Source organism: Aulonocara sp. 'chitande type north' Nkhata Bay, linkage group LG4, assembly GCF_057382095.1.
Source record: "Aulonocara sp. 'chitande type north' Nkhata Bay isolate Kocher_YH1m ecotype deep benthic linkage group LG4, A_spYH_male_GT1.1, whole genome shotgun sequence".
In the NCBI taxonomy this organism is placed as follows: domain Eukaryota; kingdom Metazoa; phylum Chordata; class Actinopteri; order Cichliformes; family Cichlidae; genus Aulonocara; species Aulonocara sp. 'chitande type north' Nkhata Bay.
This window is the reverse complement of record NC_141347.1, coordinates 22,439,571-22,465,754: the sequence shown is the minus strand read 5'-3', so window position 1 is coordinate 22,465,754 and position 26,184 is coordinate 22,439,571. Positions and strand designations below refer to the sequence as shown.

Sequence of the window (26,184 nt, the reverse complement as noted above, 5' to 3'; positions counted from 1 at the left end):
GATTTAAAAATCTCAAGTATCCCAGTATCTACTAAAATGTCCTGTAAAAATGGTCTGGTGAAAGGACTGGAATGAAAATAAGCAAATATCCAAAGGCAAATATTTAAAGACCAATAGAAACCCTAAAGAACTTTTTTTAATATAACATTAAACATGCTGGACTGTTGGGCTGTTTTAACTGAAGTATTTTGCCAGTTGAGTATGGCAATAATCTTGCATTGAGTAAACTGCACTTGGATCCCTTTTGTTTCGGATCAAAGGAAAACGAGCAGAGCAGAGTCTGTTTTACAGGAATTTATTGGCTTTTTCAAAAAGTGACAATAGCTTTTGTCCATAAAACTAAAGAGTCACAACATTGGCTTGAATTAAAGCACAGCTTGGAGTCTGAATACAATACCGATGAGCAACATGTACTTAACCCCTGATCTAGTAGTTCAAATACATTTTGTAAATAGGCAAAAAATATAACTGTAGCAAATTCTAATCTTAGTTTTCAGTATATGATACATGTACATGCTATCAGCATTAATTACAAAAAGCTAGGATTGTGGGGAGATTAAAGTAGCATTAACTGCAGAGGTAATAAACAAAAGATATTCATAGTGTTAGTTTAACAATACAGTGAGTGAGTCTAACTTCTGTGAAGAAAGATACAAAATAGTCAAATCACATGATTATAACAAAAAGATGAGTACACTGTATACTACACCATAACCGACAGTAGCTTTGTTACTGTTATTAGCAGGCATAAATGCTCTTTTAGTGACATTGCTTAGCCAGTAGTGATGCTAAAAATAAAAATAACATATAAATCAAATGTGCTCCACAAAAAGGTTTCGGATAAATGCCCACAGAGCATTAAAGGCTCTCTTGTTCCCCATCACCAAAACACCTGAATATTTCTCTTCCAAATACAAAAATCAAGTTTTCAGCTTCGCACTCCTGGGCAGCCATACAGTCGAGACACTTCTAGGGGGAATATTGCAAAGAGGAAAGAAAAAAAGATACCACAAACACAACAGGTCCAATTGGAGCCAAATGCACAAAATACTGGAGATTTTTCAGGGATTCGTAGCACTGTTGGTGTCAGCAGACCTTTTCCCCCAGACTCAATTTTTTCTCTGTGCTTCAGGCTTCATTCGATCCATAAGAATGAATTAACATGAATCATGTTAGGGCCAAAATTTAATTACTGGCAAAAAGGTTATGGTACATAAAAAAATGGAGGCAATTAAATTTCACAGATTGTTACTTCAAGGTGTTTGTTGATAGCAAGGAGTGACGACTGCCTTCATAAAGAGAAAGTGAAGTTTTTGACTTTTAAATGGTTGATATGAACAGCAGGGAAACAGCAGCAGACTGTCAGCTGTGTTTTAAAGGTTTGAGACGACAGAACAAAGGATTTCTTTTCGGCTAAAATACAGCATGTGTGCAGAGTGTATTTGGCAAAATTTCTTCCACTTCAAACAAACTACCAAGACTGTAAACAAAAAACAAACCAAAAAACTGGACAACCAGTGGAAGAAAAAGTTGAAGACATTCCACGGTCCGTTCTACAAAACATCCAATCCGTTTTAGAAGGCCTCAAGAAATTCAGTCTCGTCTATACAGTATACATTGTTAGGAAATAACTAGGGTCTAAAATAGTCCACACTCTTTTACCCTAAACCTGACCCTATGTTGGAGTTTTCATGGAAACGGTTGGTATAACTGTTGCAGCTACACATATAGAAGGACAGAATCTGAAATACATTGTTTTTGTGTGTCTGTGTGTGTGTGTGTATACTGGTGTGTTTCTCCTGTGTCGTTAGCCACCCTCACCACTAGCGGTCATGCTCCCCTGTAACTGTTCCAGTGAAGGAAGTCTTAGAGGAGAGAGCACTTCTTCCCCTTCTTTTTCATAGGTGGAGGGCACAGGACGGCCCGGATGGCCTCATCGAACACAGTTTTAAGGCCACGCTGAGTCAGGGCTGAACACTCCAGGTACTTTACAGAGCCTGAAGACAGGAAACAGAAAGGCATTGGTTTATTATTTGAATCTGTCTTCCATGACCATTTACAAGAAAAGGATCAGTGACAACTGAAGCCATTACCAATCTCTTTGGCCATGGCCAGTCCTTGGGGATAGGTAATGGGAGAGAGTTTCTTCTCCTTAAGCTTCTCCATGGTATCCTTGTCATCTCTCAGATCCAGTTTGGTGCCCACGAGGATTATTGGAGTGTTGGGACAATGGTGTCTCACCTCAGGATACCACTGCACAGACACAGGAGTTACAAGTTAGTGGTGTAAATATTCAGATCAGTCAGTGTCATCTTTAACACTTTATGTTATCAGAGCTCCGACTTATTACCATTTTTAATCAAGTGAAAGTTTTCTCTGCTCATCCAAACTCATATAGGGCCTTTCTGTGTGGCATCTGCATGGTCTCATCATGCCTACGAGGGTTTCCTCCCACACTTAAAAGGCACATACGTTGGCATAAGTGGTGATTCCCAACTGTCTGTAGATGATGTGAGTTTGAATAGTTAACTTTAAGCCCTGTCACTGCGCCTGTGTCCAGACGTTAAACTCAGCCCACTCTACAGATAATGACAGAATACTCAGAGTGACTTTATGACATCTTGAATAAACAAATACATATTACCACAAAAAAACAAAGGTGCAATTTAAGGGGGAAGGCAGAATTAACACAACTGTCAAGCTGTGTGTCACCAAGAGGAAGTGTGAAACAGCCAAGGCTTGCTTCTTATCAGCACAAATGAGGCTTAATGTTTGCTTTCTAAACCGTTTACTTTGCTCCCGTCCACTCTGAAAACTCTGGACAAAGCAGTAGGTTAGCATTGCTAAGCTAAAATGACTTTGGATTAAAGCAAATGTGTTGGTCGCTTAGACCCCTTCCCAATGGAAACCGGCTAGTGTGGACCTGGTGCGAACTTAAGATGGTAAAACGGGTGACAAGTTGATAAATGTGTTTAGAGTAAGGCCTAATCCCATGACAAGCCTAGAGATAAATAGGTTGTAAAATCACCAGCAGTACATTCATTATGTGGACTTGTGCTTATTTCCAATTCTTTAATTTAAGTGTATCATTTTCTTTTTTCACCAACTCCTGAAAAACTGTCTCTTCAGCTCATAAATACTCAGATATTTTCATCAGCTTGTTGCAACCAGCGTGTCTATGTTGTTTAGTGTGGAGCGGGCAGTGTAAAGTGGGTTTACAGCTACCCACAGCATCCACATTTACCATATACTGCAAGAGAAGTGAAAGTGAACCAAGACAGTAAAGCTGTGGGCAAGAAAAGCAACACAATGTTGCTGTGTGAAGCTGAGGGGAACTGCAGAGTCAGATAGTAATTTCCTGTGGTTTATCATTCCCTTTGCACTAAAGTAATCATATGACTCATGGCATATATAGTGAGGTTTGTCACACTGCTTCAGCTTGTTTGTGTAAAAATATCCACAATGTTGAGCAAATGTATCTGTAGTCCAGCCTCCATGTTATTGGTCCGTTAACTATTTTTAGACCAGCAAGGAGCACAAAGATCGTTGACTTTCATACAGTGGTTTAATGCAAGGAGCAAATTCTCAAAGGTAAAGGTTAACTGATAACATTTACAAATTATTTTAATCAAAATCAACAGATTAACGTCAATCTGCTCCTTCGTCTCACAATAAACACACTGCTGAAAAACAGACCCTAAAGATGGACAAACAGCACAACATATTGACAGTAGGGCTGGGCTATATCATACCGTTCACGGTAATACCAGTGTAATGTTGGGCAACGATAGGAAAATTAAATATCGCGATGAATATGGATAAAACGCGCTTGCGCAGTGCCTTTGTTTACATACGCACATGGCAGCGACGCAGAATGAGAAGAGCGAAAGTGGATCGTTAAATGAAACGGATGAACCAGAATTGGTTTGTAAAAATGCTGCAACTTCAGTGGTGTGGAACTGGTTTGGTTTTCGTCCGTCAGATACACAACAAAGCTCTATTTTTGGTAGCGCATGCTAGCGGGCCGTCGTTATTTCCGTGTTGTTTGGAAAATACGGCACACTTAAAATCAATCCTTCGATTTTTCTGAAAATCGACAGGTCCCCTTATAATCCCGTGTGCCTTATGTATGAATTCTGGTTGCGTTTACTGACCTCGAAACGATTTTATGTGGTACACGGCGCTCGAAAATCTGTCAAATGTTTCAGTACGACTTTGCTAAGCTACGAACCCGCACCGCTTGATGGATTGTCGGAGCATTACGGCTATCGTAGGCAGGAGCCTCGCGGAGTGATACGAACTGTGCTTCAACATAATATTACCGTATTGTGTGTGTATAACCTCTTTTTAAGTTTTGTGGATATTATACATGATTATGCTGAGGATGTGTCGGCCAATTTCCACTGGAAATTTTGGTTTAACTGTCAGCAAGGAATTGCATTTGCACGGTTAATTTTTTTTATATAACTTTAATGCACTTAAAAAAGCTGCTTGTTTAAGTGAAAATACATTGACTTTCTTTTTTTTTTTGCACTAATAAAGTTGAGGAGTTGTAAAGTCTTTTGTCTAGTGTCAATTATACCATCAGTTATATCGTTATCGTAAATTTTCAAATGTATATTGTGATAAATATTTTTGGTCATATCGCCCTGCTCTAATTGACAGCTATGCTTAGTTGACATACATACCATTGCACTGACTTCATCAAAAATTTAAAAAAAAGAAAAGAAAAAAAAAAGCTTCATATTCACAAAGTTCTTGCACATTACCCTAAATGGTAAGCTCAAGCTCAGATCAAGGTCTTCTCAGAAAATAAACTGATTTAGTTTAATTTGCTCACAAAAGGAAATGATTCTAGTTTATCTGTGTTAACTTTAAGCTGATGTAGACAAACTGTAGCAAACTTTCCTTGTGTGTCTCACATGAATAATAGGGATGTACTTCTGAAACCGAGAACATTGCACCGCGTTCCACCTTCCCGTACTGCGAAACACACACAAAGCGGGTAATGCCAATAACCAATAACCAAGGCACGCTAATCTGGTAAAGGCTGAACAATTTAAAGATAACCTGGGTAAAAGGTAAACAGGAAACAGAGCAAAATAACTGTTTTCTCCTCCTCAACTGAATGGGCCAATCTGAACAAAAGTGCACAATCATCACCACATACAGTGATTATTAACATCTAAATATGAAATGAATCATTAAAAAAAAACAAAAATTTTCAATGTTTTTTGTTATTCAGCTCATCCAAAGGAAAAAACATGAGGTAGTGCCCCAGCTGTGATTTTGAAGAACTGCTACACCCTTGTTGGGGGGGGGGGGGGGGGGGGGGAGCAACAAGCAACATAGCAACAAGATCCAGCCTCACTGAGCCTTTCCAAAGTGTGGACTTGAAACTATATAGCAGTTTTTAAATTCTGTTGACAGACTGAGTAAAAGCAAACTTATAATGAAATAATGTAAGGCATGTTTTTCCTGAACGCTGTCGGCACATTTGATCCAAGAAGAAATGGTAAAACAGGATTTTATTTATTTTTATATATATATATATATATATATATATATATATATATATATATATGACAACACGTGGCACTAAGAAGCGGGCAAATTTGAGCTGTTTGTGAAATATTTCCATTTGGAGTTGAAAGTTGCTGTGTAGTCTACACCCTTTTCTTGTTTTGTGCATCAGAAACAACTGCTAAATGTCACAGATGCTAGCTAAAAAGCCACCAAAGGCAGATTGCAATGTAAACGCTAACTCCACTAAGGGGTGGACTTATCGAAAGTTTTTCCTCATACAATGGTTAAAATTGCTTTATCGTAACCATCGAGTATAGATTGCCGTGGCAAAATTAAGCTGTCTGCATGTAATTCAGTGTCAGTTTTTATTCTCCCACATGCTGTGAATGCATCATTAATTCCCCCTCTTCCAACAGGAAACATTTCTACCAGGCACACTGCACTTCATATACTACCAGATAGGGAACAATATGGTGACAGCAGAAGTTTCAGATGAGCGAGGGTTTGGATTTCACAAGGAGGATGTCGAACAAAATGCAGTTATTTGCAAAACATGCTGTAAAACTATTGCCATGAAAGGTAACAGGACCAAGAATTTATTCCAAATCATCCACTGCAAAACTAAAAATGTTTTAAATTCGGCATGTCAGCATCTCTTCACACACCAAAGAAAGTGTTAAATAAACCAGCTGTGATACCTGTGACTGTTCTTGGTCAGTCGTTTTCATAGTCACTATTTGTTCTGTAATTTGAGGTGACTACATTTTTTATTTTACAATTTCTATACGTTACGAGCACAAAACAGCACCTATTTAGTTTTAATTGTTTTATTTTTTCTTAACTATTGCTTTTTTGTAGCTATGATCTTTCGTTTGTAAAAGCCGAGTGTTGATGACAAAAAGACTTACTGTCGCAATATTGTCATTTATGAAAAAAGTCTGTGCAACTGATGTTTACAAAAAAAAAAAAAAAAAACCCAAAACATTAAAATAAAACATTTCAATTCATTCAGATTTTTTTGCATTAAAAGAAAACAAAATATTGAATTGTTGATTTGAATGAGCATACTTGTGCAATTTTAGGCATTATACGGTTGAAAATAACATCTGTTTCTGAAGGTTATTTAAACATACAGTGGAACCCCGACTTACGAATACCCCGTTTCACGAAATTCAAGTTACGAAGGCACTGAACGGCAATATGTCTGTCCGTGTTACAGCAAAACGCCCGAGTAACGAAATCCGCTGGCTCTGATTGGCTGAGCCTACAATGCCTTCCGAATCATGTGACAACCCCTTGGCTTCTGTACTTGCGCTTCGCTGTTCCACTTGAACGACGTATTGTTGTTCTAGTTAGCAATTAGCCTATAGCCTATCGTTCAGCATCGCCTCACTCAAAACCCGCAATGGGTGCTTCGACTTACCAAAATTTTCGGTTTACGAAAGACCCTCAGGAACGAATTAATTTTGTAAGTCGGGGTTCCACTGTATTGTCACATACATCATGTATTGTGATATAGCCAAAAAAATATTGTGACATTAGATTTTCCTAATATCACTCAGCCCCATCTCCAGCTGAACAACAGGAGGAGTGATACACTCTCCAAGTGTCATGCCTGTGATGTGCCCCTCCGTCTTGTGGTGAACAGGAGCTATTTTTGGGGGCGGTACGAATAATTTGTGTGGCATTTTGTGTGTGATATGTTACGCTGTTGTTTGCTAAATTTGTATGTTTGTAGTTTTAGAAATGTGTTGTTTGTGGGTTTCACAACAAAATAACAAAACAAATCAAACTTTTTCCTACTCCACTTTGTTTGTTGTGTGGTTTTGGGTCCATGTTAATACAGTGTGTCAAAATGAAATAACTGCTAGACATGGGGGATTGTGTCTTTTTTCCCCCCCAGCAGTTCAAAATGAGTTAAATGAGTTAAAAATAACCAATTATGTCCTTGAAGGGTATAATGCCAAGCAAGGACAAAAGTTTCACAATGAACAAAGTTTTATTAAGCTGAAACTCTTAATTTCATCTCTACTTTCCAGATTTTTTCCTTCATTTTTTCATTTAAATTTACTGATTAATTTTCTATCTACAGTGGCTTGTCCAGCACAGGCAAAAAATAAGCAAACTTAGAGACTACAAGAGCACAAACTGGACGGATGAAACATAAATAAGCTGACACCTTTCCAGCCTTCACTCGTTCTGACATACAGCAATTACTCACCTTGGCACGGACGTTTTCAAACGAGGCAGGACTCACAAGCGAAAAGCAGATAAGAAACACATCCTGGTAAGACACGGAAAACAAAGCAATCAGAGCCTGTAACAATCACTTCCTGTTAAGAATACTGGAAGGGATGGAGGGGAATCCTGTGTTCACAAAGGTGTGCGCGTTTCTTTCTGTTTTTTTTTTTTCCTTTTAACTTCCTCATTCATTCTCAGAAATCAGACTCTGGTTTATGCATGGAGGATAATACATGAACTGTAGCACAACACTGTCTGATTATGTTTTTGTTGTGGTTGTTGTACCGTCTGTGGGTAGGAAAGTGGGCGGAGTCTGTCGTAGTCTTCTTGTCCTGCTGTATCCCAAAGACCCAGGTTCACCGGCTTCCCATCCACCATAACATTGGCGGAGTAGTTGTCGAACCTGACAGAAGTGATGAAGTGCAAATGAGCCAAGCCCTTCAGGCTTAATATAAATTGTTGAAATATAACTACTAAGAAAAAAAAAAAAAAAAAAAAAAAAAAAAAAAGGACAAGAAATACGCGGTGATCAACCTATCCCCTGATTAATCGTGCCCTTTTGCAATTTCTGCTCTCTCTTAAAAACAACTGCTCATTTTTAAAGTCTGGCTGAACCAAAAGCCTGTTTGTCAACTGCCTGCAGAGCCAGTTCGTGCCACAGTTAAGGTCGATAAAGATCAACACTTTCCACAGCTGGTCTAGGATCAGATTAGGTGCAGGGATTCTTCTTGACTTCCTGTAACATGTATTCCTGGTGTAGTTACAGTTAAATGCTGTGATTGTAACCTCCTCTGCAAGACTATATTTAAAAAACAAGATGCCATGCTTGCTCATGCATTGATTGTGTAAGGAGGGTGGAGACCAATTACTGACTGTTATTCTCACATAAATAAATAAATACTCACTGAGCTGCAGTCTCAGATACTCACACTGTGGGGATGTACTCTCCAGGAAAGGCATTGGTGGTGTAGCTGATGAGCAGACAGGTCTTACCCACAGCTCTGTAGGAGAGAAGATGTTGGATTAGCATTTATTGAGAGAAGGCAAAAAAAAAAAGTGTGACTGGGCTCAGATCTTACAAATACTGACATAAGCAACAATCATTACAATTTCATTTCTACAAATGGTGTTAAGATCAGTAAACGGCACTGCTTACAACAAAAAAAATCCCTGGTGTAATACTCTGGGAAAACGGAATTGTGTTATTTTCTAAGTTCTTCTTTTTGCAAGATAAAGCACATGAGAGCAGTGGTAGAGGCACATTTGCCAAATATGAAACTTTCTTGGTTCCCTTCAGCATGCTACCCTCATGTCTACTGCACAGTTCCCCTTACACTCAAAGCAAAATAAAGAGATTCAACACAGCCACGGGCTCTGAATGGGTCTTGCTGCTGCAGTATCTACCACACCCAGAGCAAGCGGTTATGAGTGCATTTACCTCCCACATATTGTTAGCACATCTTAATGTCACTGTCTTAGCTTGTGTGTTAATCCCCTGCTGCTGAGGAAGCCCTTAAATTTTGGGAAGCTGAAAAAGCGCTGTGTTTGTAGCTTTAACAGTGACTTGCTGGAATACAGCAGCGAGATGATGGACACACAGACACACACAAAAGCTAAATTCCTAAGTAATAATAGCGAAAGTTGAATTTAAGCTGTGGATGTACGACCTGCCCTGTGATGTCTGACTCACCTAAGAGTGAAAGATTAGTCAACCACTTGCACACTGGCCAGCCTGTATTACCAATACTTACTCATACCACCAACCCTAATGTATGAAAACTATAGTCTAAATAAATAGATAAAAATATAATAGTCAAATGCGAGTACCCATGTCGGCAAAATTAACAGGTAGTAAAAGATTAGCAGCTAACTTTACCCGCTCGGAAATCTGTTGCAAAGGGTTTTAACGTCAGCTACTCGGATGACAGTCTTTTAGCTACAATTACATTTTTAAAAGGTAAAGAAAAATAAACAGGTGTTTAATATAAACGAATACCCGGCTGGGTTTGGTGAACTTACCCGTCTCCGACCACAACACACTTTATGGCCTGCATTGCTACGCGGCTAGAGGAATGCTAAGTTAGCCCGGGAGCCAGCTAACGTTAGCTAGAGTCTCTTTTCCTTTGTCCGGGATTGCTCGCTGGTGAAAAGTCCCAACGAGCGTCTTTCTCCGCCGACCTGTGCTGCTACAACCGAGCTCCTGGGACGCGAAACAACTTAGGGGGGACTTACACTAACTTTATCGAGCAGTTTACGGCGAGTTTACTCGTGAATTTCCCTTCCTACATTCCCATGCTTTCGTAGGCTGATCTGGAAGCTATGAAGCAAAACAGCGGCCACCACCCCTGAGTTAAAAAAAAAAAAAAAAAAAAAAAAATTAGTCTACAACACCACCAGTAGATGGCACATCCGGTGCACTGGTCCATACGCCCACACAGACTTTCGTCCTAAAAATCAACCGGAAGTAGCCGAATTTCAGAGGATTGAATGACATGTATTATAATATAACAGATTTAAAGTTTATTGTTTAATTTAGTGTGGGAAAACAAATAATACAAAAAAAAGTGGAGGGACTATTTATGGAATGACACTAAACGAGGAACTGACGTCAGCTACACGATCCCTGCAATTTCTATGGACTATGGCGTTTGGAATTTTTGCCCTCAATTGTGTCTTTCAGGCTAAGCTTTAAAAGAGGATTTGAAAGGTTTCTCTGCTCCAGCTTCATGTTTTTCTGTGGTACAAAGCATACCAGACATCTGTCCATACCCTAAAGATCATTCTTATGTCGTGATTACCCCAACTTTTTTTTTTATCATGACAAAATCGTATTTGGATGTAGTAGACAAGACCCACTGATCTCTCAGTAAACATAAATTGCTTCTTTGTTTTTGCTTTTGTTTGTAATTCACTAAGAGTTTTGTTATTAGAGCAGGAACTTTTACACTCCCCATTCTCACCTCCACATTTTCTTCTCTCTCACTGGCTCCAAAAATACCTCTTGTCTGTCTTCTTCCTTTGTCTTTGGTCAGCAGTAGGATCATTTCCATTTGTACCCTGTTGGTCGATATCTATGGAGGCAGACATTGTTAACCTGGGCCCTGATCAATTTAGTGTGGAACTCTCATTTTTGAGCCACAACAAGAAAGTGCTCTGAGTGCTAGACTAATGAAAAAAAGGCAGTATACAAATGCCAACCCTTGCTTCAGATTGTGGCACATTTGTTTATTTATTTGGCTTGTTTCTTACATGCACTTGTCACTTTTGTTTGCTTGTTTTACTTCAATTTTTACTTAGTAATATATGTGTTATTATTCTTCAGATGAAGGACGTTTCTTTTCGAAGTCAGGTTTCCTTCCTCATCAGCACTATACCTATTGCCTTTGGACAAATACAAATAATTAAAAACTAAATGATTTTGTCCGACCATTTCACTTAATTTCACATAAATAAAAATTAGACCTAAAATATAATTTCCACACTTGCAATCAATTTTAATCTTATATATTTAAACTTTGTGTATATTAATCTATTAATGTAAAACAAACCATTGCAACTACAGCATTTGTGTGTTGTCTTGTATTTTTTTTACCTACTGTCTGGATAAATATGAATATGAAGTTATGACACTTTATGTGTACTTCAGCTGTGATTTGTTTTTTTGTTTTTAAAAAAAATGAAGAACCATATACCTGAGAGTTTAGCCTCGGGGTTCCAGTTGCCCTTTATTGACTCTTACTTCCGTGTGTCACATCGTAATGAGTCCCCGGTAAACAGCTATCGGGGTGGAGCAGATTTTCCAACACAATCGATGTAAAAAAAGGACAAAAATGGGGCTCGGTGTCGACGAGTGATATAAATATGAAGTGTGACACCTTTGCCATCGCTTCGCCTTACCAGATGACAAACTAACCCTGGAAACCAGCCAACGGACTGGGCTGTATGGCGGGTCTGTCATATTTGGTGCTCCGGTTTTCGGGCTCTGCTGGTCGGACGTACGGAATATTTTCGAAAGGCTTGACGAGGACTTTGTTGATATTTTTTGATCTCGCATGGCGGCTGCGAATCAGATTCCCCTATGTCTACCTCGTCGCCTCTATGATGTTTAATGTGAGATTACAGGTAATCATTCAGCCGCTGTAATCGGTCATCAACCCTCTAAACGGCACAGAGACAGCTGCTGATTGCAAAGGCCCCTCATGTTGGATTCATTACTGCCTTTGCTTTTACCTGAATGAGCGACACGTTGTAAAAGATTTATCCTTAATGGACGGATAAACGATCAATTTTAACTACATTTAAAGCTTAAGGGTTACAGGTACTTAAAACTAAAGCTGCTTAATACAAGGAAAATTCTCCCTTTATCTTGTCTTTAATGCTCACTTTTCTCAATTAAGGAGGTGCCGATTTATTATTACCAGCATTTTATTGGCTTCCATTTTTAGTGCCTTAAACTTTCAATGAAGATCTATTAGCTTATTAATGGCTTTAATGGATTATGTTGATTATTTTTGGGCAACTCTGCCAAATGTGTTAATATTATGCAAACAAAACAACTACCTTTTGTTAGCGATACATTGAGAAACTGTAAAAAAAAAAAATTTATTTGTTCCTTATTTTTATTTATTTTAAATTATTTCCAAGATACACACATCTTGGCTGACCAGTAACTGATATATCTGAAGCAGGCAACAGATATCCTGGTCGGGGACTTGAGGTTTCATCTGTCTCCAGATTAAAAATATTGCTTCTAATTTGCTACCCTTTTTGGGTCCTGTTGCGTGACCCAATTTTGGCCAAGCTACAGCTGTCACATTTGACTCAAGAAGATTTATAGAGAGGAGTTCATAACCGACTCAATAACTTAAAGGCATCCACGTCCTGTGGCTGCAAAACAAGCCCAAATCATCATCCCTCCACCACCTTGCTTGACAGCAGGTGTGAGGTGTTTGTGCTAATATCCTGTGGTTGGTTTTTACTTTGGTTTCGTCTGTCCAAACAACATTGTTTCAGAAGTCTTTGGCAAATCTAAGCTGTGCTTTCATGCAGTGGTCAAACTTGCTGATGATCAGTTAATCAAGGGCAGCTGATCGTCAGCTCCTAGCTGCTACTTACACACTTATATCCTGTGGAAGCGATAAGGGTGACCTAGTTTCTCACTGAAGGGGATAAAGTCCTGTGAAAACTTTATTTTTCATATAACTGCAGTTCAAAAGTAGATATCAAAATAATAAATGAAGATGAAAATACTAAGAAGAGATTGGATAAACACACTTTGCATTGTCTGTCCACCAGAGGGCACTCTGCAACTTCACTGTCAGCAACACGGTGTTTGGAGCAAGAACCTGCTGATATGAGTAGAGTCAGGCAGAGCATAAACAAGTATATAAGTAACTACTCAAGACAAATTTTGGAAATGTTAGGGAAGCCTATTTAAAAAAAAATCACCAAATATCTAAGTTGGTCAAAAATCCTATCCTACTTCTCTTTTTTTTATTTATTTAGCACTACCTAACAGAGTTCTCATATCTTTATAGGTTCACATCGAAATCCACTGAGTCTTCAATGGCTGCATTAACACTTAACAATGGATAGTGTGCACTGCCACGTTCCAGCCATCAGAAAACACCGGCTGACCACACACAGCGATGTGAAGAAAGAAGACACTTCAAGACACTTCAGTCCAACACAATAACGTGGCTGTTCGTTTTTGCCGCCAGTTACACGGCCCGGCGCCTTTGCAGGTGAAGGGAAGCGGTGATGTCTGCAGATATGAGACAGGGTGAGCGGCGATAGATGGAGCAGATGGAGCGGGGAAAGAGCCCAGCAGTCACCGATTCAGGAGAAGCTCGTCAGGTGCATGAAGATATTTCCCCCGCCTTTTCTCTCTGATATCGAGGACTGTAGCATGAATGATTGTTGCTGTGAAAGCTTATAGTTTCTCTTTATGTCTTACATGTACAGCTGACCTAAATTAACAGTATTAGTAATCACCCAAATCCTTTTTTATGTTTCTGTAATGGTTAATCCACCAGTATGTGCACGTTCTATAATTAAAATTATATTTTAATGCTAAAACATAATTATTGTTATCCATGAATTTTCAAATTTATGCCCTTCAGTTTTTCTGTTTCATCAAAGAAAAAACATCAAAGCATTTTTATTTAATAGAAGGTGCCAAATTACAGTTATTTACTTGCATTACTAAACAGAATATTCAGTTTGAGTCGTTAAGTCCAGTGTGCGGTTCAAATCTGGGTGTAAAAACATGAATTCGGTTTGAAGACTCAAAATGGTCAAAGATCGAGAACTCACCGAAAAGGACAGAGTCCGCATTAAAGTACTTCACGATGCCGGATGGTCTTTCAGACAAATAGGACAAGACATAAAATGTTCTCACAGTGTGGTCAAGTACGCTTTGGAGTCAGTTGCAGGGACCGGTACTTACAGAATGCGCCAAGGAAGAGGCAGAAAACAAAAGCTGACTGACGCAGATGTCCGGCACCTCAAGATTTTAAGTACCAGTGACAGAAGGAAGACCACTGCTGATCTTCAAGTAGAGCTAAATGCTTCTAGAGCAGAGTCTGAAAAGGTCTCCAGAATGACCATAAGCAGACGACTGAATGAACAGGGCTTAAAGGGGAGAGTCGCTGCTAAGAAGCAGTTATTGAGGCCCACAAACATCCAGAAACGTCTCAGATTACCCAGGGAGCGCAAACACTGGACTGTAGATGTCTGGAATAAGGTACTTTGGACTGATGAGTCTGAGTTTGAAGTCTTTGGTCAGAATAATCACCGAAAATCTGGAGAAGGTTTTGATGCTTGATGCACTGCACCCACAGTAGAGCACGGTGGAGGTTCCATTATGGTTTGGGGTTCCATTTCTGGAAACGGCGTGGGCAAATTCGTGAAAATTGACAGTATCGTGAACATAAAGATCTACCACAGCATCTTGGTGGGTCATGGAATCCCTTCTGGACTGAAACTGATTGGTCGTGAGTTCATATACCAACAACACAGTGACCCCAAACATACTTCATAGCTGTGCAGAGAGTATTTGACCAAGGAGAAGGAATCTGGAGTACTGGAACTGATGGACTGGACAAATCAGAGTCCAGACTTGAATCCTATTGAACAAATTTGGGATTTGGTGGATTTGAAGATAGATTGCACAAAAGTTTCATCCACAGCAAGTCTCTGGGAACAGCTGGAAACTATTTGGAGCTCAGTAACAAAGGAGACTGTGGAAACGTACATAAAAACAATGCCAGTAACAATGCAAGGCCAACGGAGGCCATACAAATTATTACGTTTTTCTGTTTGTTTGGTTATTATTGGTGAATAAGGACTATTTAGTAGTTTCAGTTTGTTATTTGCCTTACAAATAACAATTTTTTTTAGTTTTAAACAATTTCTTAAAAATTTCTAAAAAAAATTGGGTTTTAGGCCATCTAATGAATTTGTCAAGCATCGTACATGTATAGACATTCAGTGTGAGGTATAAAGTAAACATCTCATTTTTATTTGAAGAGGTTCTTTTCCCTGCATGACGCACAATGTTTCGTTTGTCCTCTATGATCTGGACTAATCATTTGTGGCTGGGTTTAACTGGATATACATCAGATATCAGCAGGTTTGTTGTAGAAGTCAGTAAGTGCAGTAATGGTTCTCACTCTCATGCTCAGGTGGTCACCGTTTCTATTGTGTTTCTGCTTACCAGTGGGATCAGCAAATCGATGCTAGTGAAAGGTGTTACATTCAAAATTATTTATTACTGTTTTAAGTTTTTATTTCTGTGAAATGTGTGTGAGTGGGGTTTGAAGTTACAGAGCAAATGCTGAGAATGAATGAACTCTGTGAGAAATAAACGAATTACACCACGACTCTGAGCCATTTCTATGAGTAAAAGGTAACAGTTGTCTCGTTTGGGTTTATTAAACTGTCCTTTAGAAACAGGTCATCTTCTATAGCATGTTCTTGAACCACATAGAAACAGCGACATGTGTGGCAAAACCACTTATTTTCTGTTGCTATGTTTCTGGTTACGTGGACAATTTTAAAACAGAACATGAAAATCTTAAAATACAATGAAGGAAAAAGTGTTTTGATGATCAAAATGAATTTGAAACAATGACAATGAATTGAGTTGAAAATGATGAAGATTGAGTGTCATCGTGGATGTGTAGCCGACAAATCTACAGCAGCCGATGACGCTATCATGTCAACATAGACCAGACAGAACCAGAAAAGTGTAACTGATAAAGTGTCCTTTATTAGTAAACTGATGATCCATCATATATCAAAGGTAAGTAAGAAAGAAAATTGTTTTTTTAATTGTTAGTTTTCAAATGAATAACAGTATCAATAATTAATTCTATAGTACAATTTTTTACACAGTAATAAAGAGAAAATTTGCTGTAAATTCACTGATAGTTTTTGTTTTTAGAATAAATTCCTTTATTTCTTAGAATGTAAGCCCAAGCTTATCACGTGGAACATTTGATCGTCTGTTCACGGCCACTTTAACTGGATGGTCAAAATGTGAATTTTAAAGGAACTGTACATTTTTTTTAAAGTTAGACTTCTTTGCACTGAACATAAAGGTTCAGTTGGAGGTGACTGGTTTATAGTTTATACACCATGTATTTACTGGTTCAGCCCACGTAAGAGGAAATAAAGAAGATATCAAATTAATCTGACACCCCTGCTGTAAAGCATCATAAAAAGCTGTGATCAGACAGCTGTTTGCTTTTCATGTGGGCAAGAAGGTAAAGAAGGTTTAAGGCTTAATAACTGTTCTCTTTATAGCATTTTAATCTCACCGTAAATCCATGCAAGAAGTTGAAAGGTTCCTTGAATTTCATACATGAAGCCACCAGCCTGTTTGGATACTTGACACCTGCTTCCTCTGCTGGGTAAGTGTGATGATTGTGTTGTGTTGTGGTGCCCACTGTCCACAGGGGGGAAGCAGCTTACTGAATTCCTTTCCTATCTGTTGGAAACGGCCACTGAGAGCTGTCAATCTCTTTGAAGCTGACACAGGCTAATAAAACTATAAATATAGCTCACGATTATTTAGTCCCACACTGTGATCTTTTATAAAAATCTGTTATTCAGATTTAGTGCACCTGTGAAGGAAATGTTTAGTTTCCCTTGTACGATGTATCCGTTCCCTCGTTCTCTGATCTAAATCAATTTAAAAAATCCTGTGTGACTAATGTCTGTTTTTGAAGTGGGAGTGGGTCTTTGCATTGGATCAATCTTAGCCACCAGATCCATTTGACACGTCCCTTCAGTGTGCACTTCCTTCAAGTCAGTTTCCAAACTGCTGACACCCTCCTTCAGAGCAAAATGTTCCCAGTAAACTTATCCTAGCCAGTCGCTCTGCAATGCCAGGCTGCAGTGTAAAACCATAAGGGGTTGCCAAGGCAACTGTATTTCTCCATGTGACAGACAAACCATCCCTCCTGCCCCCCTTTTCTTAAAAAAAAAAAAAGAGGATTTATTTTTCAGGGATTTGCCAGAGGAAATATTTTAATAGGGTTATCATAGAGAACTGGCAGAGAGAGGGAGAGATCTATAGATGGTGGATAAGTCGGGTTATCTTTACCCTGATTTTACCATTTGTACCCTTAAAAAAGAGGGGGTAGTGGTGTAAGGATTACAGAGTTTTAGCCCTTGGCATGTGCAGCAGCTCGCATGTGTTGTTTGACTGAATGTTAAAGAGTGATAACACTGCAAATGGCAGAGGTTCAATTACAGCTGCAATGCAGTATTTTAATGCACAGCGCACATCTTTACACTTACTCATTAATTTTAAGAATTTATTGGTGTGGAAACTTGAGATTTCTTGACTTGAATTCAGAACTGAGGTTACTTCAACCTTGGTTTAACTATGATTTTGTAAGATTGGAGTCTCTATGTCCAAGTCAAGATCATTTTTTCCATTGTCCTTTTTGCTCAATTAATCAGCAGAATCTATTATTCTGCACAAACACTATTAAACAAAATATCCCGAACCTCCTAAAATCTTCTTCTCCAAGACTTGCCAGACTGTTGTGTTTGACCTCATAACCCACTTTGAGATGCACATTACTGAGCACTATGTTGTCTTTAATTGTATGTTTGTTTGTTTCAGTCAGAAGGTGTGTTCATTTCATTCTCACTTTTTTCTTTCTTCATGGAGGAAGGCTTTAATTTTAGGAAATATCCATTATCACTTTATCAGTTACACCGTACTAATACTGCATGTTCTGGAAACCTTCCACACAGATTTCGCTCCATCTTGAAATGCTAGCATCACACAGTTGCTGCAGATTTCTGGGCTTCACATCCATGATGTGAGTCTTCTCTTCCACCACATCCCAAAGATCCTCTACTGGATTGAGATCTGGGTACTGTGGAGGTCATCTGAGTACAGTGACCTCATATTATGTTCAAGAAATAAAGTTTGAGATTAGCTGAGCTTGTAGCTGGTATTAACTATCAGAAAATGGGTACACTGTCACCATATAGGGATAGATCCATGGTTTCATGTTCTTTATGCCAAATTCTGACTCTATGTCTAAAAGTTGCAGCATAAATCAAGACTCACCAGACCGGGCAAGTTTATTCCAATCTTCTGTTGTCCAATTCTAATGATCTTGTGTGAACTGTAGCCTAATTATTCTGTTCTTAGCTGACAGGAGTAGCACCTGGTGTGGTCTTCTGCTGCTGTAGCTGAGATGCTCTTCTGCATACCTTGGTTTTGATGTGTGGTTGCCTTCCTTTCAGCTCAAAGCAGTCTAACTGTTATCTTCTGACCTCAGGCATCAACAACACGTTTTCACTGCTGCTCACTGATATTTTCCCTTTTTCAGACCATTCTCTATAAACTCTAAAAAGGTGATGGTTGTGTGGAAAATCCCAGTAGATCAGCAGCCCATCTGGCACCAACAACCACACCACATTCAAAGTCACTTAGATCAACTTTCTTTTCCATTCTGATGCCCAGTTTGAGCTTCAGCAGATCATCTCATTCATGTCTACATGCCTAAATGCATTGAGTTGCTGCAGAGTAGATATTTGTGTCAACAAACAGTTCAACTGTACCTAATAAAGTGGTCGGTGAGAGTATTTTGTAATTGTCTTTCCACAAGCTAAATGAGAAGATTGATACTCCTCTTGTGGGTGGGCGGCAGGTAAGAAGCTACTGTCAGCAACTAAAATAACAGCGTAAAAGAAGTGTTTCACAGTTTTGCTGTCAAGCGTATCTTTATTCCTGGTAGAATTTGTTTCAGTACACAGAAGATAGCTGTTCAAAGTCTTTTGCTTGGTGCTGTTGGTCAGTCAGTTACTTGTAAACAGTCTGTCTGGAAGTCACATACTATAAGTCCTAAAAACCCTCCACAATTTCCTGTGCTGAACAAATCTACTTTGTTTTGTCCTTATGAAAATCCCCTGTATAAAGAACCAATCCCAGTGCAACTACCCACACTACATACAGTGGGACAAAAAAGTATTTAGTCAGCCACCGATTGTGCAAGTTCCCCCACTTAAAATGATGACAGAGGTCAGTAATTTGCACCAGAGGTACACTTCAACTGTGAGAGACAGAATGTGAAAAAAAAAAATCCATGAATCCACATGGTAGGATTTGTAAAGAATTTATTCGTAAATTAGGGTGGAAAATAAGTATTTGGTCACCTCAAACAAGGAAAATCTCTGGCTCTCACAGACCTGTAACGTCTTCTGTAAGAAGCTTTTCTGTCCCCCACTCGTTACCTGTATGAATGGCACCTGTTTGAACTCATCATCTGTATAAAAGACACCTGTCCACAGTCTCAAACAGTCAGACTCCAAACTCCGCCATGGCCAAGACCAAAGAGCTTTCGAAGGACACCAGGAAAAGTATTGTAGACCTGCACCAGACTGGGAAGAGTGAATCTACAATAGACAAGCAGCTTGGTGTGAAAAAACCAACTGTGGGAGCAATCATCAGAAAATGGAAGACATACAAGACCGCTGATAATCTCCCTCGATCTGGGGCTCCACGCAAGATCTCATCCCGTGGGGTCAAAATGATCATGAGAACGGTGAGCAAAGATCCCAGAACCACACGGGGGGACCTGGTGAATGACCTGCAGAGAGCTGGGACCAAAGTAACAAAGGTCACCATCAGTAACACACAACAACGGCAGGGAATCAAATCCCGCAGTGCCAGACGTGTTCCGCTGCTGAAGCCAGTGCATGTCCAGGCCCGTCTGAAGTTTGCCAGAGAGCACATGGATGATACAGCAGAGGATTGGGAGAATGTCATGTGGTCAGATGAAACCAAAGTAGAACTTTTTGGTATAAACTCAACTCGTCGTGTTTGGAGGAAGAAGAATACTGAGTTGCATCCCAAGAACACCATACCTACTGTGAAGCATGGGGGTGGAAACATCATGCTATGGGGCTGTTTATCTGCCAAGGGGACAGGACGACTGATCCGTGTTAAGGACAGAATGAATGGGGCCATGTATCGTGAGATTTTGAGCCAAAACCTCCTTCCATCAGTGAGAACTTTGAAGATGAAACGAGGCTGGGTCTTCCAACATGACAATGATCCAAAACACACCGCCCGGGCAACAAAGGAGTGGCTCCGTAAGAAGCATTTGAAAGTCCTGGAGTGGCCTAGCCAGTCTCCAGACCTCAACCCCATAGAAAATCTGTGGCGGGAGTTGAAAGTCCGTGTTGCTCGGCGACAGCCCCAAAACATCACTGCTCTCGAGAAGATCTGCATGGAGGAATGGGCCAAAATACCAGCTACTGTGTGTGCAAACCTGGTAAAGACCTATAGTAAACGTTTGACCTCTGTTATTGCCAACAAAGGTTATGTTACAAAGTATTGAGTTGTATTTTTGTTATTGACCAAATACTTATTTTCCACCCTGATTTACGAATAAATTCTTTACAAATCCTACCATGTGGATTCATGGATTTTTTTTTTCACATTCTGTCTCTCACAGTTGAAGTGTACCTCTGGTGCAAATTACTGACCTCTGTCATCATTTTAAGTGGGGGAACTTGCACAATCGGTGGCTGACTAAATACTTTTTTGCCCCACTGTATTTGAACCTCTAGCTCATAGCTCTGATACACCTCATTTGAAAATCCAAACTGTTTATGTGTCAAACTGTTTATGCCGATTGCCAAACTTTGTGTTTTGCAACCAAACAGGAAATGGGACCCAAACTGTAGCAACTAAATGTTAAGTCTCAGCTGCTGACAGACCTGCACTTTCCAAACCGAGTCTACAGTGTGACTCGGTGTCACAATTCTTACTTTGCTTAACATGTGATGGACTTTCCAATAGCTTGGCTGAGAGCTGTGAATATTTTATATGACACGCATTAATGCACACCTCCATGTGTAGTCAAACAATAATCCGCATGATTTTACCTGAGATGCATTAAACACTAAATTGTGATTTATGCTTAGTATTTTGGCACCGGAGAGCATTACTGTGTGAAATATCCTCTTCCTGGTTAATTCTGAGTTTCTTTTACAATTTTAAACGCTGTTGACCAGGGAGGGGAGACATATGCAAAGCGTTAAAAAAGATGAGATCAAGTGCTGAGATGAGCTCCGAGCTGACCTTAAAATTGAATGAAGGGGGGAGGAGAGGTGCAGGGGGAAGCAGCGGATGACGTTGGGTGGTGCATTTGCTGTAGTCACATCGCAGGACTGAAGCAGGTAATGCAAGCAAACCAGTGTTCAAATGTATGCCTATTTTTGGCAGGTGTGATTGTGACATTTTTCTGCATCAGTTTTTTTTTCTTTTGCATTAATTTATTGAAATAGGACAGTTTCATGTTGTGCAGAGCCTCAAAAAGCTGTCAATTTATATAATTTCTTTGTTTTGTTTTTATTGTTAGGGGAAAAAACAGGTTCATGCAGGAATGTGACAAAAAAAAATGCAGATTTTACCAATGATTTGCATCATTTTGTTTAATAGAAGGACACTGTAATATTTTTGGGGTAAACTGTCAGCTGTATTGGACTCAAAAGCTTATTTTCATAGTGGTATTAAAGGATCACAGTTTAGCTGTGAATCCTTGCTGGGATCGTCATGCTTTTATCTGTGATCCTTTTGTCTTTGATGTTGCACTCTTCAACAGGCTTGTGTGCTGTATCCTGCATCAATAATCTCTTATTTATAATCACTGAAATTGTTTCTTGATTAACAGAAGAGCTGGGCTTTCTTCAGTGTGTTTTGAACGATACACTCATTGCTAAACTCTTAAGTGAAGTAACCTTTGCCACTGGGTATTTAACTGCAACAGGTCTTGCAGGATTTTTGCTTTAGATGTAGGGACTCACTTACAGCTTTATGTTCAAGTTCTCTGAAACACACTGTCGTCTTTGTGAGCCCAAATAAAGACTCTACTCATATATGTCCTTGGATCCAGAATATCAACTCAACTTTGCCCTTCAATCAGATGGTGGCAGGAAAGAAGTGGCCGAGATGCAGGGCTGGATATTAAACCAAAGAGCATGAAAGGAGGAAATCCTGCTGCCCTCTGCTTCCTGTGACCTCTGTCACACACGCCACATCACACCACGGTCAACCTCGTCACCCTACACAACAGGAAGGACATGCAAACCCCCGTCATATCCCCCAGGTTTAAGTTTGGTCCAGCATTTTGGATATAAACACACAGAGGAAGATGGATCAGGAACTTCCATTCATCAGTAGAATAATAACCTCCCATAAGGACAAAATCCATCAAAATAAGGATACGAATAAAATTGTCACTGTCACTCACTGATACTAGATACCAGAACACATAGTACTCCTCAGTAAGTCTGTTAATACATTTATCTATACAGCAAGCTATGCTATTTGTCAGACAATAGCAGTAACAACAAGAATAATGCCACTAATAATGCAAGTTTTAAACTTCATAAGACTAAATCAGATGAAATTCATATGAGGGAATTTTACCTAAATTAGAAATTAGAGCTCAACATTTTTCTTAGGTAGTAAACATGTTTTTTTCTGCTCTAAATTTGAACTTTTAACTACAGACAGAATAGAAAATGGGTATTACTACCGTGACATCCCATATTGCTCTAAAGTCCAATTACAAAGCCTGGAGATGAGCGTTTCACCACTGTGACACATCATTTCTTCACATATTGAAAGCAGGTGTGATAAGTAATGGATGGACTTCACTGTACAACTGTATGACCAGTCAATCACTAATCACTAGCTAATTAGTGTAGATCCTTTTTATCACTTAGAATGACCAAAAAAAAAAAATCTAAAATATACATAATGTTTCTAACCGTGTCCATAAACGCATCAGAAAAGTGTTTTATGAAGGTTAGAACAAGGGAACGTTTTCTCATTTAGGACCAGAAATCTTTTTCCAACCACAGGTTGGTTGGACCACAGGCTCCCTGCTGACCAATCAAAAGAATGTAGATCTAAGGCACTGCCATGTTAGGCTCCCCTTTAACACCCCCAAGCTATTGTACTTTCTAAAAGTTTCTAAATGTTTCTCTTGTTTTCTTTATGTGCTTGAAACATGAAAAATGAGTTCAGTGATTTATTGAAACATGTAAGCATATGCGGAAACATGCAGTTCTTCAGGATTCTTTAAGGAGATGTAAATCTCTTCTATATGTTCTGGATTCTCCGTCAAGATGATCCCAAAATGCTCCTGTAATGTTAAGGTTCAAGTACTGGGGAGGCCAATCCATGACTGATAGTTTTCCACTGTGAGTTAAAGGCCGATGGTACTTTTCTGTGTTCATATTTCCAACATTTTTGACAAGGTCCCCAACACCACTGGCTTAAATGCAACATCAAACAAGACCCTCCACTGTGTTTTACAAACGGCAGCGGAGTCTAATCCACCGTCCAGCTGGGGTCTTTTTGTGTGCAGTTTATATCTTCTCCTTGCTTCTGGGTTGGTTCTCCCGGGGTTCCTCCCACTGTCTCAAAACATGCAATGCTAGATGAAGCTAAATTGACCATAGAAATTAGAAAATGGTCATCTGTCTCTCTGTGTCAGCCCTGAGAGAGATGTTAACCTATCCAGGGTGTACCCCACCTCATGTCCTTTTATAGCAGGGACAGGTTCCAGTGCCCCCGTGACCCTGAAATGGATAGGTGGAAGAAAATGGATGGATGGATATTTGATGGCAGGGCTTGTGGTGGTTGCAGAAATATTTGGGTATGGACTAAAGGGTAGCGCAACTCCCATATATCAAAATATTACTCAGATTACTCACAGAAGGGAAGTGAAATCCCTGGAAATGGTGGGTGAAATGATGGATCCAGACATTTCAGGGGGTTGGGTTTGCCGTGTAAAGTGATTCCACTTGATTGCACTGTGAAGGATTGGAGTTTTGGGGAGATGGAGACTGAGCAAGGTTAGGGATGTGAAGGGGGTTGCTTATTTATGTAATTACATACGGCGGGGTCAGGAGTTTTTAAGGGAGGACGTGAATGCCTTCTAGGCATCGCCATGGTGACTGGAGCATATAAAGTGGTCTGACTGCTCAATCAGGTCACGTGAAGTCAGTCAGGAGTACCACAGACGTTTCCCATGATGGTTGGCCTAATCTACCAGACGCGGTCCTCCCTGGGGGCATGCACCCTTTGCAGCACGAGACACAACTCCACACATGGTCACTTCAAGGCATCATGTTTTTTGTTTTCTTTGGGGGGGGGGGGGGGGGGATACTTTATGGCTTTTATTTTATTATTGAATAAAACAAGTAAATACATTCTGAGTCTGGGTGTTCAGTTGGCTCTTTACTGAAGCTATCTGAGACACACCGCGTTTCCTCTAATGACTCATAAACACATTATCCTGACATTTATGTAGACTAGAGCGTACTGAGGGAGTTTGTGTGCCAGAGAGACAGACTCAAGAATCTAAATGCTTTTAATGCAACTACTCTGACTTTCAATGAGGATGCTCTGCTTGACGGGTCCAGTGATGGCATAAATGGACAGTAAAACTATATTTGTCAAACCATATTCCCTAAGCTATCACCAACATTATGTATATGACCCATTTTCCAGTTGTAGCGCAGAGAATATTCAAATCAGAGCCTTTTTGTGCATGTATGTGTGTGTGTGTGTTTGTTTTGTGCATGCTATTTCACATCAGTCTACCACATATGCAAAAACTTCATAGCAATTGGAGCTGAATAACAAAGACTCTTTCTGGTTTGATTATTGGAGGGGCTTCACCCAGATTCCCCCTTACTAAACATTCCCTATTTCCTGTTTGCTATTTCTCAATCACCACCAGACAAAAATGTTCCAAAAAAAAAAAAAAAATCCAATCCAAAGAAAGTTTTTCACTTTCTTTTCTACTGCAAAAGCTGAAACTGGCACACATGTCCAGGAGTTAAGCTTTAAAACACATGGTTAGGTCATTAAAACACTTTGTGTCAGAGTGCAGAGAAAACAAACACTGTCTGGATGCATGTGCCCAAAAGTCCTGTCTACCCCACATCTCACTGCACTAAACTGGACTTTGCTGGATTGAAGGCCTTCAGCGGGTTGTGTAATCTGCTGGCCCTGCTGATGAGCAGAAAAGGACTCTTTTTTGAGTTTCTCAATGTCCGCTCAGGACTTTTTAACCATTACTTTGTTGGAAGATGGAAAAGCACCATTAGAGTGAAAAAGAAGAGCAAAGACACAGAGCTGCAGAGTCACAACAATGATGATGTTTTGTATGCATTTGTGGTAATGATTATTAGTCAAACTGAGCCTCATTCCATATGAAACAGGAGGGAATTTGGGCCTTTAACCTCACGGCGACATGAAGCAGCATTAGGAAAATCGACTGTGTTATGGCTGGAAAATGGCACTTTGTTTAGGACAGATCACCGAGACTGAAACATTTGTCTAAAAGAGACACCTATGAATAAACAAATGAATGAATACATTAAAACATCTGTTCGTGCTTGACCACTGGAGCAGTGCACACAGGAAGCGGGACCTCCTCCTTCTCTGTGGAGGCAGGAATGCTATAATTGAAACCACGTGTGTCGTAGAAACAGAGTCTGCCAATATATCTCTTTCTGTATTCTTCACCCCCCTGTTTCCTAACCTGATGGCTCTTCTTTCTTATGCTCTCATCCAAAAGTTAAAATGATCTGAACTGCTCAGAGAGAACAAAATGCTGTCTCTAAGTGTTTTGTGAGGCCACAGAGCTCACTGGATAGATAGATGAATCCCAATTTTGGGCACATTGGAAAGGTGGGCATTTCCGGCACACAGCAGCACTCTCCATGAGCTTTTCTATTATTGGTTGACGATTTTCTGTCTGTGTAATGATTGGATCAACACTTTTTACCACCCCTTTTTTTGAATTTTTAAAAAGTAGTTCCTTGGACATGGGCTGCTTTTTTACTCATTTTCATTTC

The 26,184-nt window shown here is 39.6% G+C and overlaps 2 protein-coding genes across 2 annotated transcripts; one reads left to right on the top strand and one right to left on the bottom strand.

The window, feature by feature from the left end:
* Positions 1–279: 279 nt before the first annotated feature.
* Positions 280–10,127, bottom strand: LOC147332544 (ras-related C3 botulinum toxin substrate 1-like). Its single transcript, XM_086289161.1, has 6 exons — positions 9,787–10,127; positions 8,697–8,768; positions 8,053–8,170; positions 7,748–7,810; positions 2,094–2,253; positions 280–1,997 (listed from the first exon to the last, which is right to left on the bottom strand). Exons 1-6 carry the CDS (start codon positions 9,819–9,821, stop codon positions 1,867–1,869), a joined length of 579 nt encoding a protein of 192 aa, XP_086145287.1. The 5' UTR covers positions 9,822–10,127; the 3' UTR covers positions 280–1,866.
* Positions 10,128–11,518: 1,391 nt separating this feature from the next.
* On the top strand, positions 11,519–15,650 carry smim10l3 (small integral membrane protein 10 like 3). The gene is made up of 2 exons (XM_086289160.1): positions 11,519–11,889; positions 13,305–15,650. The coding sequence occupies exons 1-2, from the start codon at positions 11,710–11,712 to the stop codon at positions 13,323–13,325; spliced, it is 201 nt and encodes a 66-aa protein (XP_086145286.1). The 5' UTR covers positions 11,519–11,709; the 3' UTR covers positions 13,326–15,650.
* The last annotated feature ends 10,534 nt before the right edge of the window (positions 15,651–26,184 follow it).

Coding starts and splice junctions, on each gene's coding strand:
- LOC147332544 (XM_086289161.1), bottom strand. CDS start 9,821: ATGCAGGCCATAAAGTGTGTTGTGGTCGGAGACGG. Junction 8,769..9,786: donor TGTGTTGTGGTCGGAGACGG/GTAAGTTCACCA, acceptor TCTCTCCTACAG/AGCTGTGGGTAAGACCTGTC. Junction 1,998..2,093: donor GGCCATGGCCAAAGAGATTG/GTAATGGCTTCA, acceptor TCCTGTCTTCAG/GCTCTGTAAAGTACCTGGAG.
- smim10l3 (XM_086289160.1), top strand. CDS start 11,710: ATGGCGGGTCTGTCATATTTGGTGCTCCGGTTTTCGGGCTCTGCTGGT. Junction 11,890..13,304: donor TGTTTAATGTGAGATTACAG/GTAATCATTCAG, acceptor ATATCTTTATAG/GTTCACATCGAAATCCACTG.